The sequence below is a fragment of the Arachis ipaensis genome, chromosome B9 (genome assembly GCF_059453495.1).
Source record: "Arachis ipaensis isolate K30076 ecotype BB chromosome B9, ASM5945349v1, whole genome shotgun sequence".
Taxonomy (NCBI): Eukaryota; Viridiplantae; Streptophyta; class Magnoliopsida; order Fabales; family Fabaceae; genus Arachis; species Arachis ipaensis.
In genome coordinates, this window is record NC_142444.1 from 16,810,347 (window position 1) to 16,833,953 (window position 23,607).

The 23,607-nt window shown below is 35.8% G+C and overlaps 1 protein-coding gene and 3 pseudogenes across 3 annotated transcripts; 2 read left to right on the top strand and 2 right to left on the bottom strand.

The window, feature by feature from the left end:
- Positions 1–2,650: 2,650 nt before the first annotated feature.
- On the top strand, positions 2,651–4,020 carry LOC148543874 (uncharacterized; annotated as a pseudogene).
- Positions 4,021–4,534: 514 nt separating this feature from the next.
- LOC107615107 (uncharacterized) lies at positions 4,535–5,236 on the top strand. Its single transcript, XM_016317221.1, has one exon. It carries the CDS (start codon positions 4,535–4,537, stop codon positions 5,234–5,236), a length of 702 nt encoding a protein of 233 aa, XP_016172707.1.
- Positions 5,237–9,055: 3,819 nt separating this feature from the next.
- On the bottom strand, positions 9,056–11,687 carry LOC107615106 (uncharacterized; annotated as a pseudogene). The gene is made up of 3 exons (XR_015899577.1): positions 11,540–11,687; positions 9,872–11,243; positions 9,056–9,835 (listed from the first exon to the last, which is right to left on the bottom strand). The product of XR_015899577.1 is annotated as an uncharacterized LOC107615106 (transcript).
- Positions 11,688–15,621: 3,934 nt separating this feature from the next.
- On the bottom strand, positions 15,622–22,166 carry LOC148543875 (uncharacterized; annotated as a pseudogene). The gene is made up of 9 exons (XR_015899578.1): positions 21,873–22,166; positions 21,224–21,292; positions 17,530–21,072; positions 17,299–17,411; positions 17,048–17,197; positions 16,879–16,904; positions 16,525–16,764; positions 16,261–16,366; positions 15,622–15,702 (listed from the first exon to the last, which is right to left on the bottom strand). The product of XR_015899578.1 is annotated as an uncharacterized LOC148543875 (transcript).
- Between the last annotated feature and the right edge of the window lie 1,441 nt (positions 22,167–23,607).

The window sequence follows — 23,607 nt, forward strand, 5'->3', positions numbered from 1 at the left end:
TCATCTTCTTGAGGTTACTCGAGCATTACTCTTCCAAACGTCTGTTCCTAAGTCTTACTGGGGAGAAGTTGTCCTTACGGCCACTTATTTGATTAATAGATTACCATCTCGGGTCCTAGACGGTGTTAGCCCTGTTTAATTTCTGACCAAAATTTACCCCTCTATCCCTATTATGAGTAGTCTTCAAAGTCGTATCTTTGGCTGTCCTATTTTTGTTCATATTCATAGTTCTCATTGGGGTAAGTTGGATCCTCGGGCAATCAAATGTGTCTTTATAGGTTATGCTTCAAACAAAAAGGGATACAAATGCTATCATCCTCAAAGTCGTAGATTCTATATCTCCAAGGATTTCACATTTCATGAGTCCGAGTCCTTCTTTCCTAGTTCTCAGCTTCAGGGGGAAAGTATTCCAGAAGCTGAGTTCCTTGAGTCGTCACCTTTTCCCTTGTTGTAGAATTTCACTTCTCCAGAGGATAATAAAGACCCTGAATTAGCATCACTACTAGAAAAGAATAATGAGGAGAATAATGAGGACATGTTTTTTGGAAAACAATATTAGCGAAGGCAGCAAGAACCCGTCCTGGTCAACCAGCAACTTCATTCGTCTGAACCGGAGGTAAGACCTCATACTCTTGAGATTCTTGACACCTTAAATACCACTTGTGCAACTAACCTAGATGAATTACCTATTGCCATGAGAAAAGAAAAAAAGATCCTGTGCCAAATATCCTATTTCCAAATTTGTGTCCACTAAAAATATTTCTGTACAGTACAAGAATTTCCTTTCAGCTATTGATTCTGTCAGAATCCCTACATCACTACAAGAGGCCTTAAACGATGAGAACTGGGTTCGAGCTATGAATGAAGAAATGGGTGCATTAGAAAGGAACGAGACTTGGGAGATTGTAGAAAGACCAACGGACAAGAAAGCAGTGGGTTGTAGGTGGATATACACAGTTAAATATCAATCTAATGGCACACTGGACATGTATAAAGCAAGGTTGATTGTAAAAGGATATACCCAAACCTATGGAATCGATTACGAGGAGACATTTGCTCCGGTGACAAAAATGAATACCGTCAGGATTATCCTCTCCTTAGCAGCACACTTTGGTTGTGAGATGTATTAATCTGATGTTAAAAATGCCTTCTTGCATAGAATTCTGGAAGAAGAAGTGTACATGGAGATTCCACCAAGATATGGTATCACTAGTGAAGAAAATAAGGTGTGCAGACTAAAAAAGGCTTTGTATGGTCTTAAACAGTCACCTCGTGCCTAGTTTGGAAGATTTACTTAAGCTATGATATCTTTAGGGTATCGACAAAGTCAAGGTGATCATACTCTGTTTATAAAACATTCACAGGAAGGCAAACTCACTCTACTCTTGGTCTATGTAAATGATATGATTATTGCAGGTGATGATGAGTTAGAAAAACAGACTTTGAAAGAAAAGTTAGCCACTCAGTTTGAGATGAAGGATCTTGGCAAGCTAAAGTACTTCTTTAGGATAGAGGTTGCTTACTCTAGACAAGGCATCTTTATTTCCCAAAGAAAATATATCCTAGATCTCCTCAAATAGATTGGTAAGTTGGATTGTAAGATCACTGGAGTGCCCATAGAGCAAAATCATAGAATTGAAAATGATGAGGAAAGCCCAAAGGTGGAGAAGGCACAGTACCAGAGGCTTGTGAAAAAAACTCATCTACTTATCACACACTAGGCCTGACATAGCCTATGCAGTTAGTGTGGTTAGTCAATTCATGCATGATCCAAGAGAGAGACATTTGCAGGCTGTAAACAGGATTATTCAGTACTTGAAAGCCTCTCCAGGGAAAGGACTGCTATTAAAAAAGGAAGGGATTCTATCCATGAAAGTATATACTGATGCTGACTACGCTGGATCAATTATTGATAGGAGATCCACCTCAGGATATTGCATGTTCTTGGGTGGAAACTTGGTAACATGGAAGAGCAAGAAGCAAAATGTAGTTGCAAGATCAAGTGCAGAGGCGGAATTTAGAGTCATGGCCCAAGGAATTTGCGAATTATTATGGATGAAGATCATACTCGATGACCTCAAAGTAAAGTATGAAGCTCCTATGGAATTGGTTTGTGATAATAAGTCTGCCATTAGTATTGCACACAATCCGGTTCAACATGACCGAACAAAGCATGTAGAAATAGACCGACATTCCATTAAGGAGAAATTGGACAATGGTCTTATAGCCACCAAGTACATTCCTTCAAGACTCCAATTGGCAGATATGTTCACTAAGGGACTTCCCACAGAGCACTTAAAAGACCTTACTTGCAAGCTGGGAATGATAGATATACATTCACCAGCTTGAGGGGGAGTGTTGTAATTATTCTATAATTAGTACAGATTTGTTTATATTAGGATAGATTTTGTGCAGATTTGTTTTGAATAGCTTTTATTACTTGTTATTTTCTTTCCTTAAATTAGGTTGTAAATAATCTTTATATTCTGTATGTAATCACACTTTAGGTGAAACAATTCAAGAATAATATTCAAAAATCTTCTTTTCAAGTACAACTTAACAACTTTTAACTACTTCTGCTACTTTCTTTTGCGTATGAAGCTGTCTATTTATATACACTTGTGAGTCTTTTTTTATAAAATCTAAGATTATGACTAATGAAGGCTTTGCTAGGGTTTCTAAACAAGAAGAAGACTTGGTGCAGCGTAGCACCAAAAAGGTGAAAACGCGTGCCAGCGTTGATCTTAATCAACCAAGCGAGGACATGGAAGTTACTGGTCCTGGTGATGGAAATAAGTCGGGAGCTTCCAAAATCTCGTATAAGGATACGCTCCTCACCGTGGCGGGCTCTATCATTGAGGATGAGCATGTTGACATGGAAGAGGTTAATGAAGACATACCGGATCCAGAGAATAGATGGTACCAAGATGCGGATAAAGACACCCATGAAGAGGAACCGTTCAATCCTTGTCCCACCATTCCTATTTCGAAGGAAGAGTTCGACGAGTAGTGTAAACCATGGAGATCCGCATTCTATGTCAAGCTTTTGGGCAAAAGAGTTGGCTTAGGATTTATGGAACAACGTTTAAAGAGAGACTGGGGTAAGAAAGGCTCTATTAATGTTATTGATATGGATCGTGATTATTTTTTGGTTCACTTTGCAGATGCGGAAGACTACTCTCATGCTTTAATGAAAGGACCTTGGATGATTGCCGGACACTATCTCATTGTGCAAAGATGACGACCTTTTTCTTGGAATCTGAGAAAGCAGTGAGGAAAATTGCTGCCTGAATTCGGATACCAAACCTCCCTATTGAGCTCTATAACCAGAAATTTCTATGGAGAGTTGGGTCTACTATTGGTCACATGCTCAAAATTGATCGGTCAACCTCAATCCATTCTAGAGGACGCTTTGCTAGGATTTGTGTCGAAATTGACCTTGCCAAAAAACTTGTCCCTAGGATCTCGGTTCTTGGATCAGAACTCTATATTGAATATGAAGGACTGCACCAAATTTGCTTCTCCTGCGGCAAGTATGGTCACAGGTCTGATTTGTGCACTGATGAGCCAGTGGGAAAGACGGCGAGCCAGGAAGCTGGCGCGGAAGGGAACACTATGGTTTCCGAAGATCCACCATCCGTCGAGACTGAGAACCAAAATGGAAAGAATCAAGATTCTAGCGGTGGTAATCAAGAGAATCAAATTTCCCCTGATTTTGGGCCATGGATGTTAGTTAAACGTAACTTTAGGCAGAAAAAGGGCATGAATAATCAAGGAAAGATTGGAGGCATGATTGGTCAAGATCTACCTAATAATCAGGAAAGAGAATATGAGGAAGATATGCCCACCAATGCCAATGGCTCACGTTTTATTACTTTGAATGAGGAAGGAATAAATTCTTCGGCTAAGAATTCCATGCAAGAGGAAGCCATTATAGCTTCAAGTGGGCCCGAGGCCTCAAAGGCCTTGATAGTGAATAAAAAATCATTAAAAAAAAGTCTTACGGGCTGGTGCAGGTAAAAATCCACAAAGTGGTAAAATGGGCCCCTTTAATAAAGTTGGGCCACAAGGATCTGAAAAAGGGTTAAAGCCTAATCCTAAAATGATCATCAAGAATCCTTCCTCCTCTCTTGAAGCTTCCAAGAGCTTTGTCACCGTGTCTCCTATGAAAAAGTCTCCTGAAACTAATGAGATGGAAGGGGTAGTGATAGAGTATATGCGAAAACTTCAAAGAGAGCAGAATGAGGCTTTTGTTGCTATGAAGCAAGTTGCCACAGGTCGTGAAGGTTTTGTGGTGAGGAATAATCCTCTACTGATGAATGCAAGCTCCTCTGAATCTCATATGAAAATAGAGGCTGTGCGGAGTCCAGGGAAAGATCTTGATAGGCCCCCAGATGAGAGTATGATTGATTCTGGTGGTAAGAAAATCAAAGAGAGGGATTTATCCCTTGGTAAGCAGAATGGCAAGTCAGGGTCTCATACCCAGGTGTAACGTTGTCACTGGTGACTCTCCTATCCTTTTTTGCTTGTTATAATGAATGTTATCTGTTGGAATTGTCGGGGTGCCGGTAGTAAATTTTTCCACTCTCTTATTAGAGACCTCAGAAAAGAATACAGTGTTAATTTCATTATTCTGTTAGAGCCTCAGATAAGTGGGTCACGTGGCTTTTGGATTAGGAATAATATAGGGTTTGATAGCTCTTTTAATGGCAGATCTGGTGGGATCTGGTGCCTCTGGGATTCTGGTACTTGGAAGATTGATGTCCTGGATCATAATAGCCAGATGGTGCATCTCAAGGTTGTTGGTGGCAACTCGACCCCCTGGCTCCTATCTGCGGTGTATGGTAGCCCCCATCGCGTTAACACAAGAATCCTTTGGAGTAAGTTGCGATCCCTGGCGGGTAATATTACCATTCCTTGGTGTCTTCTAGGTGATTTCAATGCTAAGCTCCACGATTATGAACGAAGGGGAGGCTCTACTAATGTTGTTCATAGTGCTTGTCCTGATTTCCAGAGTTGTATCTCAGACTGTGGGCTTATTGATCTGGGTTTTGTGGGTTGGCCATTTACTTGGAGAAGAGGTAACATTGTTGAGAGATTGGATAGAGGGTTGAGCAATTTGGAGTGGCAATTAGCGTTCCCTGAGGGAACCCTGAGGCATTTGCCCAATTTTAATTTTGATCACTCTCCTATTTGTCTGCAACCACACGTTGCTTCCTTTCAAAATAGGAATTAGAGGCCTTTTCGGTTTGTTGCGGCTTGGCTGGCGCATCCGGACTTTTCAAATTTGGTTTCTAATTCCTGGGATGTCTCTTCTTCTTGGAACAGTGGAGTTGTCAGCTTTAAAAATTATTTAAAATATTGGAATACAAAAATTTTTGGGGATATTTTCAAGAGAAAAAGAACTCTCTTGAGAAGGCTTCAAGGTATTGCCTCCAGTTTGGCTACTAGTGTTAATCATAATTATTTTCTGGAGAACCTTCAGAATCAGCTTTGGGAAGAATATGAGGAGGTTCTGACTCATGAAGAATTATTTTGGTTTCAAAAATCAAGATGTAAATAGATTGAATTTGGTGACCGAAACACAAAATTTTTCCATAGCTCAACTATGGTTAGGAGAAGAAGGAATAAAGTAACTTCCCTCATTGATGATTTCGGTAATTTGATCACTGAGCCAAAGTTATTAGAAGACTTAGCTAAGAATTTTTTTGTGGATCTTTATAAGGACTCCTTGCCTGAGGTTCCCTTTGTTCTCAATAATTCCTTTCCTAACGTTAGTAGTGAAGAGCTCAGTCAGATCGGCAGCATGGTTTCTAATATGGAGATTAAGGAAGTTATTTTTAATATGGGAAGTTTTAAAGCACCGGAAAGAAATGGCCTCCAAGCTGTTTTTTATCAAAGTCAGTGGGATCGTGTTGGAACTGACCTGTGCTCCTTGGTGCAACAAATTTTTGTGGAGCCAGAGAAAGTTAGGGAAATTAATGAAACACTTATCACCCTTATTCCTAAATCTAACCCGGTTACCAGCCTCAGGCAAATGTGCCCCATCAGTCTTTGTAATGTTACTTATAAAGTGGTTACCAAGATTATTGCTAATCGACTGCGGAAGCTCATGAACAATATTGTCTAGCCCACCCAATGTAGTTTTGATCCAGGAAGACAAAGCTCTGATAATATTATTATTGCTCAGGAGGTGATTCATTCAATGAGAAATAAAAATGGTTCGAGAGGGTGGATGGCTATCAAAATTGATTTGGAGAAGGCTTATGATAGGCTCAAGTGGGGTTTTGTTGAAGACACGCTCAAGGATATTGGTTTCCTTTCTCAGATGGTTAATCTTATTCTTCATTGCATTTCTACAGCCAGAATGAGAGTATTATGGAACGGTGAAGAACTTGATGAATTTACTCCTTTTAGAGGCATTCATCAAGGAAACCCTATCTCCCCTTATATTTTTGTCCTCTGTATAGAAAGGCTCTCTCAGCTCATTAATGCGACAGTTGATCATGGCTTCTGGAAACCTATTCACCTTAAAAGGGATGGGCCTGCCTTATCTCATTTGTGTTTTGCAGATGATCTCATTCTTTTCTCAGAAGCTAGACTTGAACAAGCTGAGATTATTAACAAGTGCTTGGCAGCCTTTTGTGATAGTTCTGGTTAGAGAGTTAGTTAGAAAAAAACTAGAGTGTTCTTCTCCAAGAATGTGGGTAGCAATGTGCGCATCGAAATCAGTAGTGCTTTGCACTTCTCCAGGACGGATGATCTCGGTAAATACTTGGGGGTTCCTCTCTTACATTCCAAAGTTTTGAAGCATACTTTCAACGATATCATTAACAAGTTGAATGCGAGATTAAATTCTTGGAAGGCCTCATCCTTATCCTTAGCTGGCAGAGCGACTTTGGTGAAATCTGTTCTTTCTTCTTTACCTACTTATACTATGCAAACTGCTTTGTTACCTGTCTCTACTTGTAATGTTATTGATTGTAAATGCAGGAGTTTTCTTTGGGGTGAAACTAACAGCTCCAGAAGGATTCACCTTCTAAGCTAGGATAAAGTTTGCAAGCCTAAAAAGTCAGGAGGGTTAGGTATTCGCCACGCCAGCACTATGAACCACGCGTTCATGGTGAAAGCGGGTTGGGGCCTAGTAGAAAGGAGGGATTCTCTTTGGGCGAAGGTGGTTCGCTCAAAATACAACGGAGGGAATGACATTATTCCAAGAGTGGAAAGGAAGAGACAAGAATCAAATTTTTGGAAAGGCATTTGCAGAGTTTGGCCGGAAGTTCAACAAAACCACATCTGGAGAATTGGAGATGGATCCAAAATTAATTTTTGGAACCATAACTGGGTCCCTGAGTTAGGGCCGTTGGTGCCACATGCTAATAAGGTTAGTTGTAATATTGATGAGTTTAGTTTTCTTACAGACTTTCTTTTGGTCACAGGGAACTGGGACGTGGGGAAGCTAAAGGCTTGGCTGGCCGAGGATGTTATTAAAAAGATAGTGGCTATTGCACCCCCTCACCTTGGAAACAAAGTGATCATATTGCTTGGAACCTTTCCTCAAATGGAGCCTTCAACCTGAAGAAGACATACCAGAAGCTCAATGGAGACTCTTCTAGTCAGAATGATAGGTTGTTCAGCCCGATCTGGTCTTGGAAAGGACCTGAAAGGATCCAGTCTTTTATGTGGCTGACCTCTCACGGTGCTATCTTGACAAATTTGGAAAGAACCCAACGTCACCTTTCCAATATTGCAATCTGTCCGTGTTGCAACACTTGTGACGAATCCATCATTCATGTCCTCCGCGATTGTCAGTTTGCTAGGAGAATCTGGGTTCCCCTGTTATGTAACGTTGGTCTTGTGAATTTCTTCAATCTGAACCTTTACGACTGGTTGATACTAAATCTTACCTGGAAAGGAGATTGGCCTTGTCTCTTTGGAGTTACTATCTCCTCCCTATGGTATTTTCGTAATAAGTTTGTTTTTGACAATGATAATACCCCAGCCTCTGTGCGGCTGGTTCAAGTGAGGGTATGTCATAGTGAGTTCAATAAACTTATCAATAATTTTCAACATTCACAATATAATGCTCCGACAGAAAGTAGATTGGTTCGCTGGTTTCCTCCTATAGAGGGTTGTCTCAAGCTCAATGTGGACGGTTCGTTTGTTTCTCACTCAAATGGTGCTGCTTGTGGTGGTGCTATTAGAAACCATCTTGGTCACTTTTTGAAGGGGTTCACTTGCAATTTGGGGAGCTGCTCTATAATGCAAGCAGAGCTCTGGGGTATTATTCATGGCTTACAAGTTGCGACGGCTAATAATATCACGAACATCATTGTGGAGTCAGATTCTATCTCGGCTTTAAACTTCATTAAAAAAGGGTGTTCTGATTCCCATCCTTGTGCTCCTCTGGTTGCTGATATCTGCATGTTAGCGGGTCGTATTCCTAATATTCAATGGTCCCATACTCTTCGTGAAGCAAATTTTGTAGCGGATCATCTTGCCAAAAAAAGGACATAAGTTGCCTTTTGGTGTCCACCTCTTTGATGCTGCTCCTCCTGACATCCTCCATATGTTGGCGCATGATTGTTCGGGTATTCCTTTTGTAAGGGGTTGTAGTTAGTTTTGGGTTCTCGACTCCCTGTTCATCAAAAAAATATATATATATATTTATATACACTTGAATCAAAATTAAAATCTATTTTTCTAACGATAAAGACTTAGTTATAAACTTTTGTTAAGGTGAAAGACTTCAAAATTTTAAAATAGAGATCTATTTATAAATTTAACTCAACTATTACATAACCTTAAAATTAAACCTAATATCAATTGATCTTGAGAGAGCACAATGTAGATTTAACTTAAATTTAAAGAACATAATTTGAGTACATATGTTCTTATGAACATTACAATGTCAATGAATTATTGCTTGAATTACTAGATCAGTTATAGTAGGTGTACATAAAAAATCACTTATCTAATCAACTACAGCTAATTTGATTGTTGATTTCTAATGTTGATAGCAGTTTTGTTACTGGATCTTTCCCTTAAACTCGATTCACTTGCGTATCAACTTTTTCCTTCCATGCCCCTCAGATTTGAAACTGATCCGTCATACCAAGATGTGCCATAAGAAGCCAAACATGTGTAAGAAGCTCTCCACCACGCCTTAGCTGCTGAGCATGATGAATCCCATTACAGTGGCAAGCAGCATAAGCCAGCATTTCAACCCACACTTCACTAATTACCTTCCACATCTGGTTTTCCCTCCAATCTTTCTTTTCCTTCAACTCTCTGATTAGTGTTGCCAGCATGCACCCTTCGAAAAACAGTGACTTGCTTTTATCTCCTTTTACCTGTGAAGGAGGAACCTTCTTACTCTCCTTGCAAATCTTGAGTAGCTTCTTGCAAGCTTTGTTCATGTTCTGTATGGATCTTCTCTCCTTGAAAAATTCAATCGCCTCCGCGCACGTGTCTTGGAACCTGATCTCCCCAATTCCATTCGGCAGCATGAACGGACTCATAACCAAAAGATGCAGCATATAATCTGATAATAATTTGCTTGCTTTTTTGTAATTCGGTTTCCCGGTTAAATCACCGGTGTCTGAAATGTAGCATAATTCAGTTGCTATGTGCCAAAGAAGAACGCTCTTGTCAAATTCTTTCTCAACACTCCACCTTACATCATCATCATCTAAAGTTTGAAGCACTTGGCCGCCTCTGTGGTTGCAAAATTTCTTTATCTCGTTTGCCACCTTCATCTCATCCTTAATCTCTTTCGCGACGAGTTCGATTTTTGTTCTCAAGTGCTGAAAGATGATATTCTTGAGGTCATCATCTACAATCTCAAAATCGTCATGCGTGAATTTCTGTTAGTCTTGATAAACACCTTGAATCATTTGAGCAACACAACACTTGGCCACACCATTTTTGAAAGCATTTCTACACTTGAGGCAGAATTTATGTCTTGAAATCTTGTAAAGGACGCCGCATCTTTCCCTCTTGGCTTTCAAGCAAAAGCTTATGAGGTTAAACTGGCCAATTCTCCCTGACCACTTGTTGTTTTCTCCGAATTGGAGTTTCGAAACGGCCGAAATCAAAAGAGAAGCCACTCTGTTCTTGTGCTTACTCAGCAATAGTTTTGTCCAATCTGAGAAGAATAAAGAAAATATTGAATACAATTCTAGGAAGACAGATCCATACAGCAACACATATGTGATGATCAATTCGGCTTTCGGATACGGACTCTTCTCCATGACATAGAACGCACACAGCACACTGACACTGCACGATAGCGTTAAGAAGCGGAAAAAAACACCAATAGAGGAATAAACCAGTTTCGCCTTTGTGTAGAACAGATCATACATGAAACCAAGCTCAACCTCCATCACCTCGAAAACTTGCTCGCTTTTCGCATTTTGTAAAGACAGTCTGCTTTCCAAGACATCGTGGACGGTGAGAATGAGATCAGCGAAAAGTCGCTTGAAAGTCTTCAAGAACTTGTCAGCAGTGGTCACAACTTGAGTTCCACCGAAAGTGTCGGTTTCCGGTAACGGAATAATGTTCCCTTCAGCGGCAGCATGAGTTTGATCACCGACATAGGGAGATTCAATTAGGCTTTCTACGTTAACAGAGAAACCTTCTCGAGATGCAGCCATGTAGGACTCCATGTATCTCGCATAATTAGGCCCTGGATCCGGCTCCGGAAACAAGGATTCCTTGAAACGTTGGTTGCTTGCTGATCTTAAACCCCAAATTCTCTCCCCAATTTTGACAATACCAGCTATTAATATTGGTATTGCCAAAACATTCAAGTCGGTGTTCGGCGTCCATGCTCTGATAAGGATATAAATGGCAACCATGACTTGAAAACCAAAGGTTATCAATTTCCTTGGCCACAGCTGATTGTCTTCCATTGAATAAGCCGTTATGGTGTCCGGGCCGCCGAGGTGAAGGAGAAGAAGTGGGGCCCAGAGAGCCATAACGACTTGCTTTGGCGCAACAGAATCACTGTTCTGTTCTGTTACTTTGCTTGAAATGACGCCGAGTGAGATTGTTGCAAGCCAATCTGCATACATGTAGGATATCCAAAGTATGAATCGGAGCAAGATGTTTCTGCTGCGCTTTCTCTTGCTTCCAAGAAAGATGAGGATGGTTTGCAATGTGAGGCTCCAGAGAACCATAATGCGGATCTTCCATTTGTCCCAGTTTTCCTGCCAGGTAGCTGAAAAAAGCAGCATTGAAACCTGAAAATGTTTGGCGGAGAGTAATGAATAATGCTTCTACTTCATTTTCTTGTTAGAGAAATGACATATATAATGAATAGCAGCATCGTTCTCGTGAGACCTGAAAATCCTTGGCGGAGAAGAATATAATGAATAAAGCTTCTACTTATTCATTTTCTTGATATCTGAAAATTTAGTTTTATCTCCAATGTGATGCTTGCTTATGTTGGGGAAATGACATTCACATATATATGCTGCTTAGGATTAACTTAAGTATGCAATTAGAGAATGACATTTGAAGCAATGATGCCACAAACCTGTGACTAGAACTTCTGCAGAAAGTGGCGGTTCGAAGTTCAAAACAATGAAATGCCTGTACTGTAAGAAATTCACATCAATGGTAGAGTTAAGAAATTGTCCCGACAATAACTACATATATGGCATTATCATCACTTGTTTAGAACAGAATGCTGGTGAATAATAAAAAAAAATATGGTGACTTCCCTCGAACGAAGAATAGCGTCAATAGAAAAAATATTAATTTATAAAATAATGGAAAGGAGAAATTAAAGTATCATCCAACCAAATAAAAAAAAAACAAAAAAACAAAAATACTATTTGTACCCCAAAATTAACCAGTAAAATCAACTACTAATATATTTGTGTATAAATACATGTGTAGTTCAATTTATTTTCAAAGTGTATTTATATTCTAACATGTATTTTATATTAGTAACAAATTTTGATGGTTGATTTTAGTATAAACATAGTATAATAAAAAAAAAAGGGTCATCCAAATTTATGAAGTATGATGGTTAGGTAAGCCACTGAGAGAACTCTTAGCGAGGGATTTGAGTCCACTATGCTATATATCTAACATAAAATAATTTGTTCATTGGTATAATCAAGGTTCTGAAATCAGTTCAAATTGACTGGATAACTGCAAACTGATGGAAATAACAGTTCTAAAACCAAAAATTTAAAAAATTGACGTTGAACCGTCGAACCGAAACTCGGCCAATGTTTTAAATTTTTGCAAAAATGGCGCCATTAAGAGCCCTAACTATTACCAACCTAACCATAACTCCACAACGCGTAGCACTCCTTCCAATCACCTTCGAGCTCACTCCCTCACTTCTGTCGAGCCACCGGTCTACTCTCGCCGCCGTCACAACTTGGATCTTCAAATGCAAAAAAGAGGCAGCCCTAGGCCTCCATCTCCTCGCCCTTCTTCAAGTTGTCCAGCCACCGGCGCTATTGTGTCTGCTCCGCCGCCGCTCGCGCTGCTCTAGCGTCACATCAATGCGTCTATTCCACCTCTTTTTGCCGCGTTTCCGCTGCTTTTCAACCTCTGTTCCATCGCGTTTCCATCGATATTCATCCTCTGTTCTGCCGCGCTCCAGCCCTTGTCTTCCACTTCGAGTTCCTCATCTGTGCTCTCTCTTCCTCGCATGTTTGAGTTCCAGTCCTCGTTTGTGCTCTCTTTCTCTCATCTGTTCGAGTTTGTGCTCCATCTTCCTCAACTGTAAAAGGTAATTTTTATTCATTGTTCTTGTTGGTACTGGTTTCTTCTTTATTACGTTGTTTTTCTTGCTACCGTTTAAAGTTTAATTTAACATTTGTTGTTTTTTGTTTTGTATCTTACATTTTAAACCCTTGTTTATTACGTTGTTGTTTTGCTTTTGTTTCTTATCTAGTTTTGCTAGTTTTTCACTGCTATTTTTAAAATTGCCATTGTTGTTACTGATGGTGTGAAAACTCTCGTTAATGATGTTGTTTTATTAATTTCTTTTTACCTGCAAAATTCGAACTTATATTTTTTATTTCAACATTGAAAATAACAAAAGTTCCATTAGTGTTTGATGCTGTGAAAAATCTTGTTGCTGATGCTGTCTTATTAAGATTCTGCCGTTGTAGCACTCATACACATGGTGTTTGATCAAATGCCTAAAAGAAATTAGAAAAATCTTTCAATGAATGTAATGAATTAATTATTTGACTTTAGTATTTGTATTTTCTTTTTGAATTTTTTAGATTTTGATGGATAAATGAATATCATAAGTATGTAAAAAAAAATAGTAGTACTGGAAAAAATTTATTATTAGGGATGAATGTTTATCAATTAATTTGTACTTGGGTTAGTTATAGTAGTGGTATGATTTTGGAAAATATATGAATTAAGTTAAATAGTCCTATAATTTAAATGACATTTTAAAGTTTATATTATACTATAATTATATTTTAGTGTATTTATTTATATTTTAAATATTAATTTATTATAAAACAGTTGTTTCGATTGAATTATGATTAAATCGGTTGAATCAACGAATTAATGAATTAGTAATTAAAATGATTTGATAATCAGTTCGATGACCGGTTCGATTTTTAAAACTTTGGGTATAATACATACTAACGGAGGCAAGTTCAAACACTTTTTTTTTAAATTAAATTATATATTTTTTAAAATTTTAAATTTTAAATTATTAATTAAAAAATAAATATTAAATTTAAAAAGCTATAAATTATTTAACATTTAGAATGTATGGAATAAATAAACTTAAATTAAATAAGATATGACAAAAAAAAAACTGTTACGTTCTTAAAAATATGTAACAAAAATATAAAATCAAAATGAAGATTTATACATATTATTTATGAAGTAGTTATTTATAAATGTTGTTAAATATATTTGTTTTTTTTAACTTTATTTAATTTAGAATATATATAAAAATTTATATTTAAAGTATTTTTTATTATAATTTTAATAGATAAAAAAATTGTATTTTTTAAATTTTATATTATCTTAAATTATTTTTAATTTTACTATACTTTTAGAATTATTATTTTTATTTTCATTATATCCTTTTTTGGTATTATGTTATTCTCTTCTCTAACTATTTTATGTATATAAATCAATTATTATCTCATCGCTACTATTATTATATTGCATTATTCTCTTAATCTTCCTTCTTTTTTATTCTACTTCCACTACAAAAAAGGTTAAAATGGCAGTTTTTTTAGAAATTACGGCGGTTCCAACCGCCATTATTACCAAAAACAGTGTCTCCAAGAAACGTCGATATTCTAGACGCGATGCTGATTATTACGGCGGTTTTCAGAAAACCGCCACAATTACCTATAGATAATACAGTGATTTTTTGAATTGTTTAAAATGGCAGCTATAACCACCATTCTTACCATGATGTAGTGGTAGGGGTGGCAAACGGGCCTAAATCCATCGGGTCGGCTCGCGTAACCCGCCAAAAAAGGCGGGCTGAGCTGGAAAATTGGGACCGCCAAATAGCAAAAGTCCGCCTAACCAGCACTGCTGAAACTGCGGATTTTGGCAGGGCGGGGCGGGCTTCCCCGCCGGGCTTAGTATTTCTTTGGCAAGGGGTATTTTTACAATTTTTTTGCCAAAATCTAACTTCTCCCAACCCAACTTACAAGAGAATGAAGATGAAAATTGAATATTTTGGACTATGTTTATTTTGTTTTAGAGACTATATTTATAATTATGTTTTGGATTATGTTTATTTTGTTTTGAGAATATTTATAATTACAAAGACTTTAATGTTTGTGAATATAAAAATTATAATTTATTTATACTTTTAGAAATTATAATAGTTAAAAGTAAAAAATAGAAGAAAATTTTTTATGCCTTTATATATATATTATTTAATAGTTAAAAATAAAATAAAAAATAGGATATTTGGTGGGTTTAACCCGCCGGCCCGCCAATCCGCCATTAGGCGGGGCGGGCTGAAATTCTGGGACCGCCTCACTAGACGGGGCGGGGCAGGTCAGCCTGCCAAAGGGCGGGCTTCTGGTAGGGCGGAGCGAGGCTGGCTTCCCCGCTTGCCACCCCTATGTAGTGGCATCATTTTTGTTTAAAATGGCGGTTTCTAACCGCCGTTTTTACTATTATAACCGCCATTTTTACCATTTTTACCAGGATATAATGACATCTTTTGTGTTTAAAATGGCAGTTTCTAACCGCCGGTTTTACCAAAATATAATGGCATCATTTTCGTTTAAAATGACAGTTTTTAACTGCCGTTTCTACCAGTGTATAATGCCATCATTTTCATTTAAAAGGGGGGTTTCTAACCGCCGTTTGTACCTAATTATGATGACAATTTTATGCTTTTTAAAATAAGATTGAAACCACCAATTTAAAGTGATATTTTCGAAACTCACTTAAAAATCTCGTAATAACCAAAAGGCATAGCCATAAATCAAACATCATAAGATAATTTTTAATTCATACATGATCCAAAAGTCATAATCCAAGTCATAATTAAAATGGTATAATCCAAAAACAAAGTATCAAAGATTTTTCAATAATACGTCTTAACATATAATCCTTAATACATAAATTCTTTATCATGCAAGCATGTCATGCTTCCTTGTTGTTTGCTCCAGAAGACCTACTTCCTAACTCTTTTGGAGATGGAATCTCACTCTCTTGATCCAATCCCTACAACAAAAATATAATTATTATGAGTACAAAAAATACAAGAAAAAGACATATATTGATATATATTTTAATATAGAATTTTATTTTTTCCTATAAAGTTCTCTACCCTTCCACCTATCACTAATGCTATTGAAATTTTCCTTATTAAAAACAGAACTAATCTATCAAAGGATTTCTCACAGCCACAAACTGAAAAGTTCCATTCCATTTCCTTCTTTCTTCAATTATTTATGAATTAATTGAGCTAATATGAAAGCGCTCAGCACAATATTTCATTATTGTACTAGTGTACTACAACATTATCTGATCAATAGCAAGAACTAAGAAATAGAGGAACGATAAGAAAATCTATAATCAAAATTAATAAAAAAGGTTTTAGAGGTTGATGGTTTGCATGATTTTTGGACACTATATGATTTTTGGCTAAGTATCTCAAATCCATGCACAGTAATCATAATATCTGAGTTCATAAACTATTATGATAGAACAAGATATTAGTTATTATATCCACAAATACTAGCTCAATATTAGCAAAAAAATTATCACTTTTCTAGTTACCTGCGTAGGAAACCAAGTTACAAAATCTTTATTGACTCTTTTTTCTATCTTTACATTTGAAGGCTTTCTACCTTTAGATCGTCTTCGTACAAAATCTTTGAAGTCACTGTCAAATATGAAAGTTTAACTCTAACTAAACAACTATTTTCAAGTAAATAAAAAAATATGTACACAAATCCGTAAGCACTTACTCAATGAACAGTTTAACATATGGACAATTTAGAATCACATAACGATGTGCTTGTTTTTTTTTTCATAAGTGACAACTCAAATGCTGTGAAAGTTCCCTTAGAGTTACCCATTTGTGAAAAAAGCGAATCCACATGTGTACTGTAATTACCATCTGGACAATCATCAACACGTGGTGGCCTATTAAATCTTGTCTCAATCCTTTCTAAGTATCGAGAGCAAAATGTAAGAGCTTCTTCAGCTACATATCCCTCAGCTATAGAACCTTCTGATTTAGCTTTGTTTCGTACATAGAACTTCAAATGTCCAAAATACCTAGTTTGTATAATTGGCTTTAGTAAGCAAGATATAACTAAGTGACAGGTTAAATGAACAATGTTTGAAAAGAGATATTTATCTTTCAATAGGATACATCCACCTATAGTGTACTGATCCTCCAAATTTTGCTTCATCAACTAGATGACAGGTTAAATGAACCATGATTGTAAAGAAAGAATGAGGGAACAACATTTCTAAATGACAAAGGGTAAGGATTATTCAAGGTTGGAGCTTCTCAAGTTCTGTAAGACTTAAGCTTTTAGAGCACAACTGCAGTAACTTTATCTGGTAGCACATTACGTATGGAAATGGGTAATAGTTGCTGCATAAGGACGTAGCAATCATGGCTCTTCAATCCAGAGAGCTTTCTTTGCTTCAGGTCAACACACCGTGAAATATTACTCGAGAGACCATCTGGTACTCTAATATTCTTTATAGTACGCAAGAATATATCTTTCATAAAATTTGACATTGTGAACAAAAAGGGATGATATCTCCCATTTTCATCTGGCTATAAATCTTTCCTTATACCCATTTCTTTAAGATTCTTACGAGCTTTGAGATTATATCCTTTGACCTTCCAGTCTCATTGAGCAAAGTGTATAACACATTGTCGCAAACATTCTTTTCAATATGCATAACATCTAGATTGTAGCACAATAAGTTAGACCCTTAATAAGGAAGATAAAAAAAATATGCTTTTCTTCCTCCATATCCCCGATTCATCATCTTCTTCAACAACTTTTCGTCGAGTCCTCTTACCTTTATTTGCATGTAGTTCCTTCCCAAATGAAACATTGATGCCTTCAAGTTGTTCCAATATTTCTGACTCTGTTAGTGCTGCTGGAGAATCCCTCAACTCAACTTTTCTATTAAATTTTGCACGACTTAGCCTAAACTTATGACCCCTTTCTAAGAAACGGCGATGCCCCAAAAAACACCATTTTCCACCATGCTTTAATCTATATGAATCAGTGTTAAAGTTACATGTGGGACAAGCATATTTACTGTGTACGTTCCACCCAGATAAGTTACCAAGGCCTGAAAAATCACTAATTATCCATATTAATGCTACTCGCAATGTAAATATTTCATTCTTGAACCTATCTAATGTTTGAACACCATCATGCTATAACTCTTTTAACTCTTTGATAAAAAGTTGTAAGTATACGTCTATGTTGTTCTCCGGCATTTTCTCTCCGAGAATAATCATTGACAAGATAAGTGATGTTGGCTTCATGCACTCCCATGGAGGTCGATTGTATGGAATAAGCACCATTGGCCAAACGCTATAGTTTGTACACATAGCTCCAAAGGGGTTGAATCCATCAGCTGCAAGACCAAGACGTATATTTCGAGGATCTTCGGCAAACCTATCATGAAGTAAATCGAATGTCTTCCAAGCTTCAGAATCCCGCGGATGCCTCATCTTCGAATCTTTCTTTTCTGCCGAAGCATGCCATCGCATTGATTGAACAGTCTTAGAACACATGAATAATCGTTGAAGTCTCAGTTTTAGTGGAAAATATCGCAAGATCTTTGCCGGTTTATTCTCTTTAGCATCGCTCCATTTAGATGTCTTGCATCTTTTGCATTCTTGCAAATCTTCATCCTCCCCCCAATATAACATGCAGTCATTAGGGCAAGCAGGTATCTTGGTATAATTAAGCCCTAGTTTGTTTATGATTTTCTTGGCCTCATAGAATGTATTTGAAATCTTTGCATTTTCAAAAGCATCTTTTATTAACTTGAGGATTTCGGTCATGGTTTTGTCGCTTATTCTGTATAAACACTTTATATGATACAGACTAATCAAGAAAGATAGTTTTGAATACGTTGTGCACCCTTCATACAATTGTTCATTACCATCTTCCAACAACTAGTAAAATTCTAATTTTCTCCATTATGCTCTTCATTTTCTGCATTGTCTCCATCTCCATCTCCATCTTCATTCAAGTCAGGTCCAACAACTCCAAACGCGTCATTGAGGATTGTTACCATTGGATGTTGAGATGTCGAATCATCTTGTACAATATGACTAGTTTGATGAGCTTGTGACCCATCCAACTCCAACTGCTTCTTCACCATGCCAATACCAAACTTTGTAATTTTCTGGAAATGGCTTGACTACTAAATGTTCAAAAACTTTTTCTCTTGTTTTCCACTTGCCAAAACCACACACCGGACAAGAGCATTTAATCTGACGACCCCCGAGAGATCGATGCTCAAAAGAAAAATCCAAAAACTTGTTTAGACCATCTTTAAACTCATGCGTATTTTGTGGTTTTTCAATCCATGACTTATCGATTGACATGACTAAGAGAGACTACAAATAGGAATTATAAAAAATCTATTCATTAAATCTCTCTCTCTCTATATATATATATATATATGTGCAAGAAAATTATTCTTGTATGCGCAAATTAGATATTAAAAACTTACTTTCTTAAATAGTATTCTAAAAGAAAATATAAGAAAATTATAATTACCTCTTTCAAATGATAATTCTGTGACAGTCATAATAGTTTTGTGAATTTTTTTTTTCAAGTAGTTGTGTATATGCAAATTAATTTTTTCTACAAAATATAGAAGGAAAATAAATGAATAAAGATTATAGTCGCATCCTACTTAATAACTGAAATTAAAATAAACTTAAAACAACCAATTTGGCTAAAGTGTGAAAACCGAAAGATGGAAAATGAGGAATTGGGGTCTGATTCTAATGCTCAAATTGATGCTGAGACGACTTTAGATTCCTTGGAAAAAGTTGCGTGCTTGGAATTCTTTGCTTTCTTATAATTGAGGAATAAAACTACTTATGCATTAAACAAGGAATATATAGACTGAAGAATAATTAGAAAAATTTTAGAAAATTCAAAAAGTTACAATTGAAAAGCAATACAAAATATATATCCTAACAATTGATTTAGAAAATTTGCATGTATCTGAGTGTAACTAGTGTCTATATTCCATTACTAATTAACAACAATGTTATTCATAATTTGAAACGCGCAGCTTAAATCTTAACAACAATTCATTCCAAAGTCATCAAATCCGGCAGCGTTGTTCTGTATTGATTCTTGTTCCATAAAATTCAAAAACAAAGGGCAATATTAATTTATTTTTTCCATAAAACTCAAAAATAACAATTAGAGAAGAAAGGAGGAGGGAATTGATTTAGGCACATCTATAATTCTTGTATTCTTTAAAAATAAAAAGAAGAAAAAAAGGCAGGGTTTGAGTTCACACACAATGATGTAACAAGGGTTTGAGTTCACACACAATGACTGCCACAGAACTATAAAGATTTGAACTGATGAATATATATAATTAATAAGACTAAGACTGGTGGTCTTGGAGCTAGTTCTGGACTATATTCACATTGCTCAGAACCACCATAACCATTAACTCTTACTTCATTGCTCAATGCCAGCAGCAACACCAGTGCCACCTAAAACAGTATATCACTTACAGATTCATTGAATTTCTCCTAGATTAAGAATTTTCTCCAATATGCAAACAACAAAATCAATTTTTAACCATATCACCAAATCAAATGTGTTGCATTAGCATCAATTTTTAACCAAAGATAAAAAATTAAAGTTAGATGAAAAGAAATCCTCAGCGAAGATATAACAGCCAAAGGAAATATCATAACAAGGCTTCCCAGTTTAGGGGAACTATCAATTTTGATTACCCTTGTAGTAAGAATCTAAAATAGTTTTCTTTCATTTTCTAGAAAGCATTCTGCTTCACCTAAACACATATACTCAGGTTTAAGGGAGCTATTGAGCTTACCTTGGTAGCAAGAACTAAATAGTTTTTCTTCTTTTTACAAACAAAGATCCTGTCTAAAAACTTTTAAGGCTAGCAAATGGTTAAAATAACAGGTTATTTGAGATCTCATTTTATTATTAACTTTGAAATCACGGTCTGATGTTCATGATAATCTCAATAATTTTTTTGTTTTGGGATTAAAGAGAAAATTAGACAGCAAAAGAGGAATACAAAGGACAACAGATTCTCTTTATAAAAATGAGCAATCAGAAGAAAGGGTCACCTAAGAAGTAAACAGCAGAGAGCAAAAATCAAAGTTGAACAAGTGAACATCAGATCTAGAAAAGCAAGAACCTTTTTAAGTCTTGCAACTTCTTCAAGGGTCTGTGAATTCACAATGGCAAACTGCACACAGCACAAAAGCAGTATATTCACAATGTTTATAATTTATTTTTTAAGCAGTATATTCACAATGTTTATTACACAATGAATGGAATGGGCCCTCCAATGTGGTTGTTGCTAAGATCACTGCACAAGAAACAGAAAGTTTAATTTTTAGTTCAAATAATTACACAATTGGTGCTTAAGAGGTACTAAACTCTCTCGATTAATCAAACAGAACAATGTTTAACATGTCACTCATCAGTAAACACAATAATGAAATTGAAACAACACTTACATTTCTAAGATGGATGGAAAATTCAAATTCCTACCAAGCTCTCCACCTAAATTCAGGCCATCAAGTCTTCTGTCAACCCAAAATACAAGTTTTACTTAGCCTTATTGCACTTAATTAAGCTCTATCAATCAAACAACTAATGAAACATTGAAAATAATAACATTATCATTTCCAACCAATTATATAGAGCATGCAAACAATAACTCAATATTAACCAAAAATAGTTTAAAAAGAGGAGAACTTATCAGTATCATTTGATAATTGATACCATACAATCACCCAAAATATTAAATATCCAACTTCAGATAAGGATGAATCTACAGTTTTACCACTTCAAAGCATTTGATATTCAGTAACCATCTACAGTTTAGGAGCATTATTTTCATTTAACTATTTTCTCAATAGAATTGCTGCTCGTCACTTTCAAAAGTTTCTTCCGAACCCTAAAAGTTGAAATCGGACAAAATGTCCAAAATATGTATTGCGATACCGTAAGAGGAGGAATGAACCTCTACACCGGTTTTGGTTTGGAAGTTGACAAAGGAATTCCTTTTCTGCGGAATGCAATCCCTAACGGCGGATCTGAATGGAAAGGAAGGAAAGGAGAGACTCGTCAAAAAGGAAGGAAAGGAGAGGAAAGGAAGCTGACCTGGATCGTCGTAGAGGAAGGCGTTGATGATTTTGGCAGAGAAGACACAGAGGACGACAAGGAGAGGAAGATGGAGGAGACGTCATCAGAGGAAATCGCCACTGTAGGAGATTTCGTCGATGGAGATCGATGCCGGAGGAGATGTCACCGGAGAAGATCGTCGGAGAATGCAAGAGGATCGGAGATCGTCGCAGAGGCCATCCAGGAGAACAGCGTCACGGCGTAGTGTTTCAACGAAGTAAGGGTTTCTGAAATTAGGGATTGATAATTCTTGTTTTATACTTAGGTGATAATGGCAGTTCAAAACCGCGCTAATTATAAAAATCGCCACAAATCCAAAAATAAATTATGGCATCAATGAAAAATGTTAGAATATTCAAATGTTATGGCGGTTCTTTAAAACCGCCATAATATAAATGCCATTTTAATCCCTTTTTTTTGTAGTGTTTTATTTTCTCTTTATCCGACTACGTAATTAATTATGATCATTAGTTATATTATTTTTACGTATGCTTGGTAAGTCATTTTTTATTGTTTTAAGGAAAAATTTAAGACGTAATGCATCCAAAATTTTGGGTAAAATTATTAGTATTTGATATCAACAATCTTAAAAAATAGGGTAATTCACACCATCAATTCACTTGAGGATCAAAATTATACCAATATTTTAAAGTGAATTAACTTATATGCATAGTCGTAAAATAAATCTATGTAAGTTAAATCAACTAAATTTGATTTACGTTAATGTAAATTAAATAAATTTGATTCGATTTATTACTTTTGCAACATATACATGTAAATTGAATCTAGTTGATTCGATCATAGTTGTCAGAATCAAATCGGTGATCTAACCGATCAAGTTACTGATTCATTGATTTATTGGTTTAATTGATAAATTACTGGTTGAACCGATAGAACCGGTCCTACGTAAATAAAAAATAAAAAATAGTAAAAAATGAGTAAAGTGACAATTAGGTCTTTAAAGTTTTTGACTTCAGATTAATTAGCTCTTGAAAAATAAAGTACCAATTTAGTTCTCCATGCACGATAGTAAAACGGTGGACACGTTATATCCCTCTATTAATTTATTATGTGAAATTTAATAGTGATGTTTATATATCCCTATTAGTCCTAAGTCGAAATTTTCGAAGACCTACTACTTAACTCAATACTCTAAAAAAGTTTAAAATAAATATCTTTACTAACATGTTAATATGTAAATGTAAATATTAAAATATTTAATACTTATTTTAATAATGGTATAAATTCTAAAGAATTATAAATTAAAAATGAGTATAAAACTAAAATTAAATTAAATAAATATAAAATAATTCAGTTGTGTATGTATATAATATATATAATAATTAGCACATAAAATAGCAAAAGAACACAAGAGCCTGATGGCATACCTTGTTGGAATGCAATAAGAGCACATGAGTTCAGGCTTTAACATAAATGTCAATAATAAAATATTCCTATTTGAATTCAAATAAACTTATGAATGTAAAATAGAGCATTTTAAAAATCATCATTTGACACATTAATATCTAAAAAATCATTATCAGAATTTTTAATGTTTAAAAAATTAATATAAAATATAATTCTTTAAAATAATATAAGAGCCAGAAATAACATATAGTTATACAATATATAATGACCAACTATATTTATATAATATATAATTAAAAAAAAATTAAAATACTATATCAATTAAATTATCATTTAATTTGTGAAA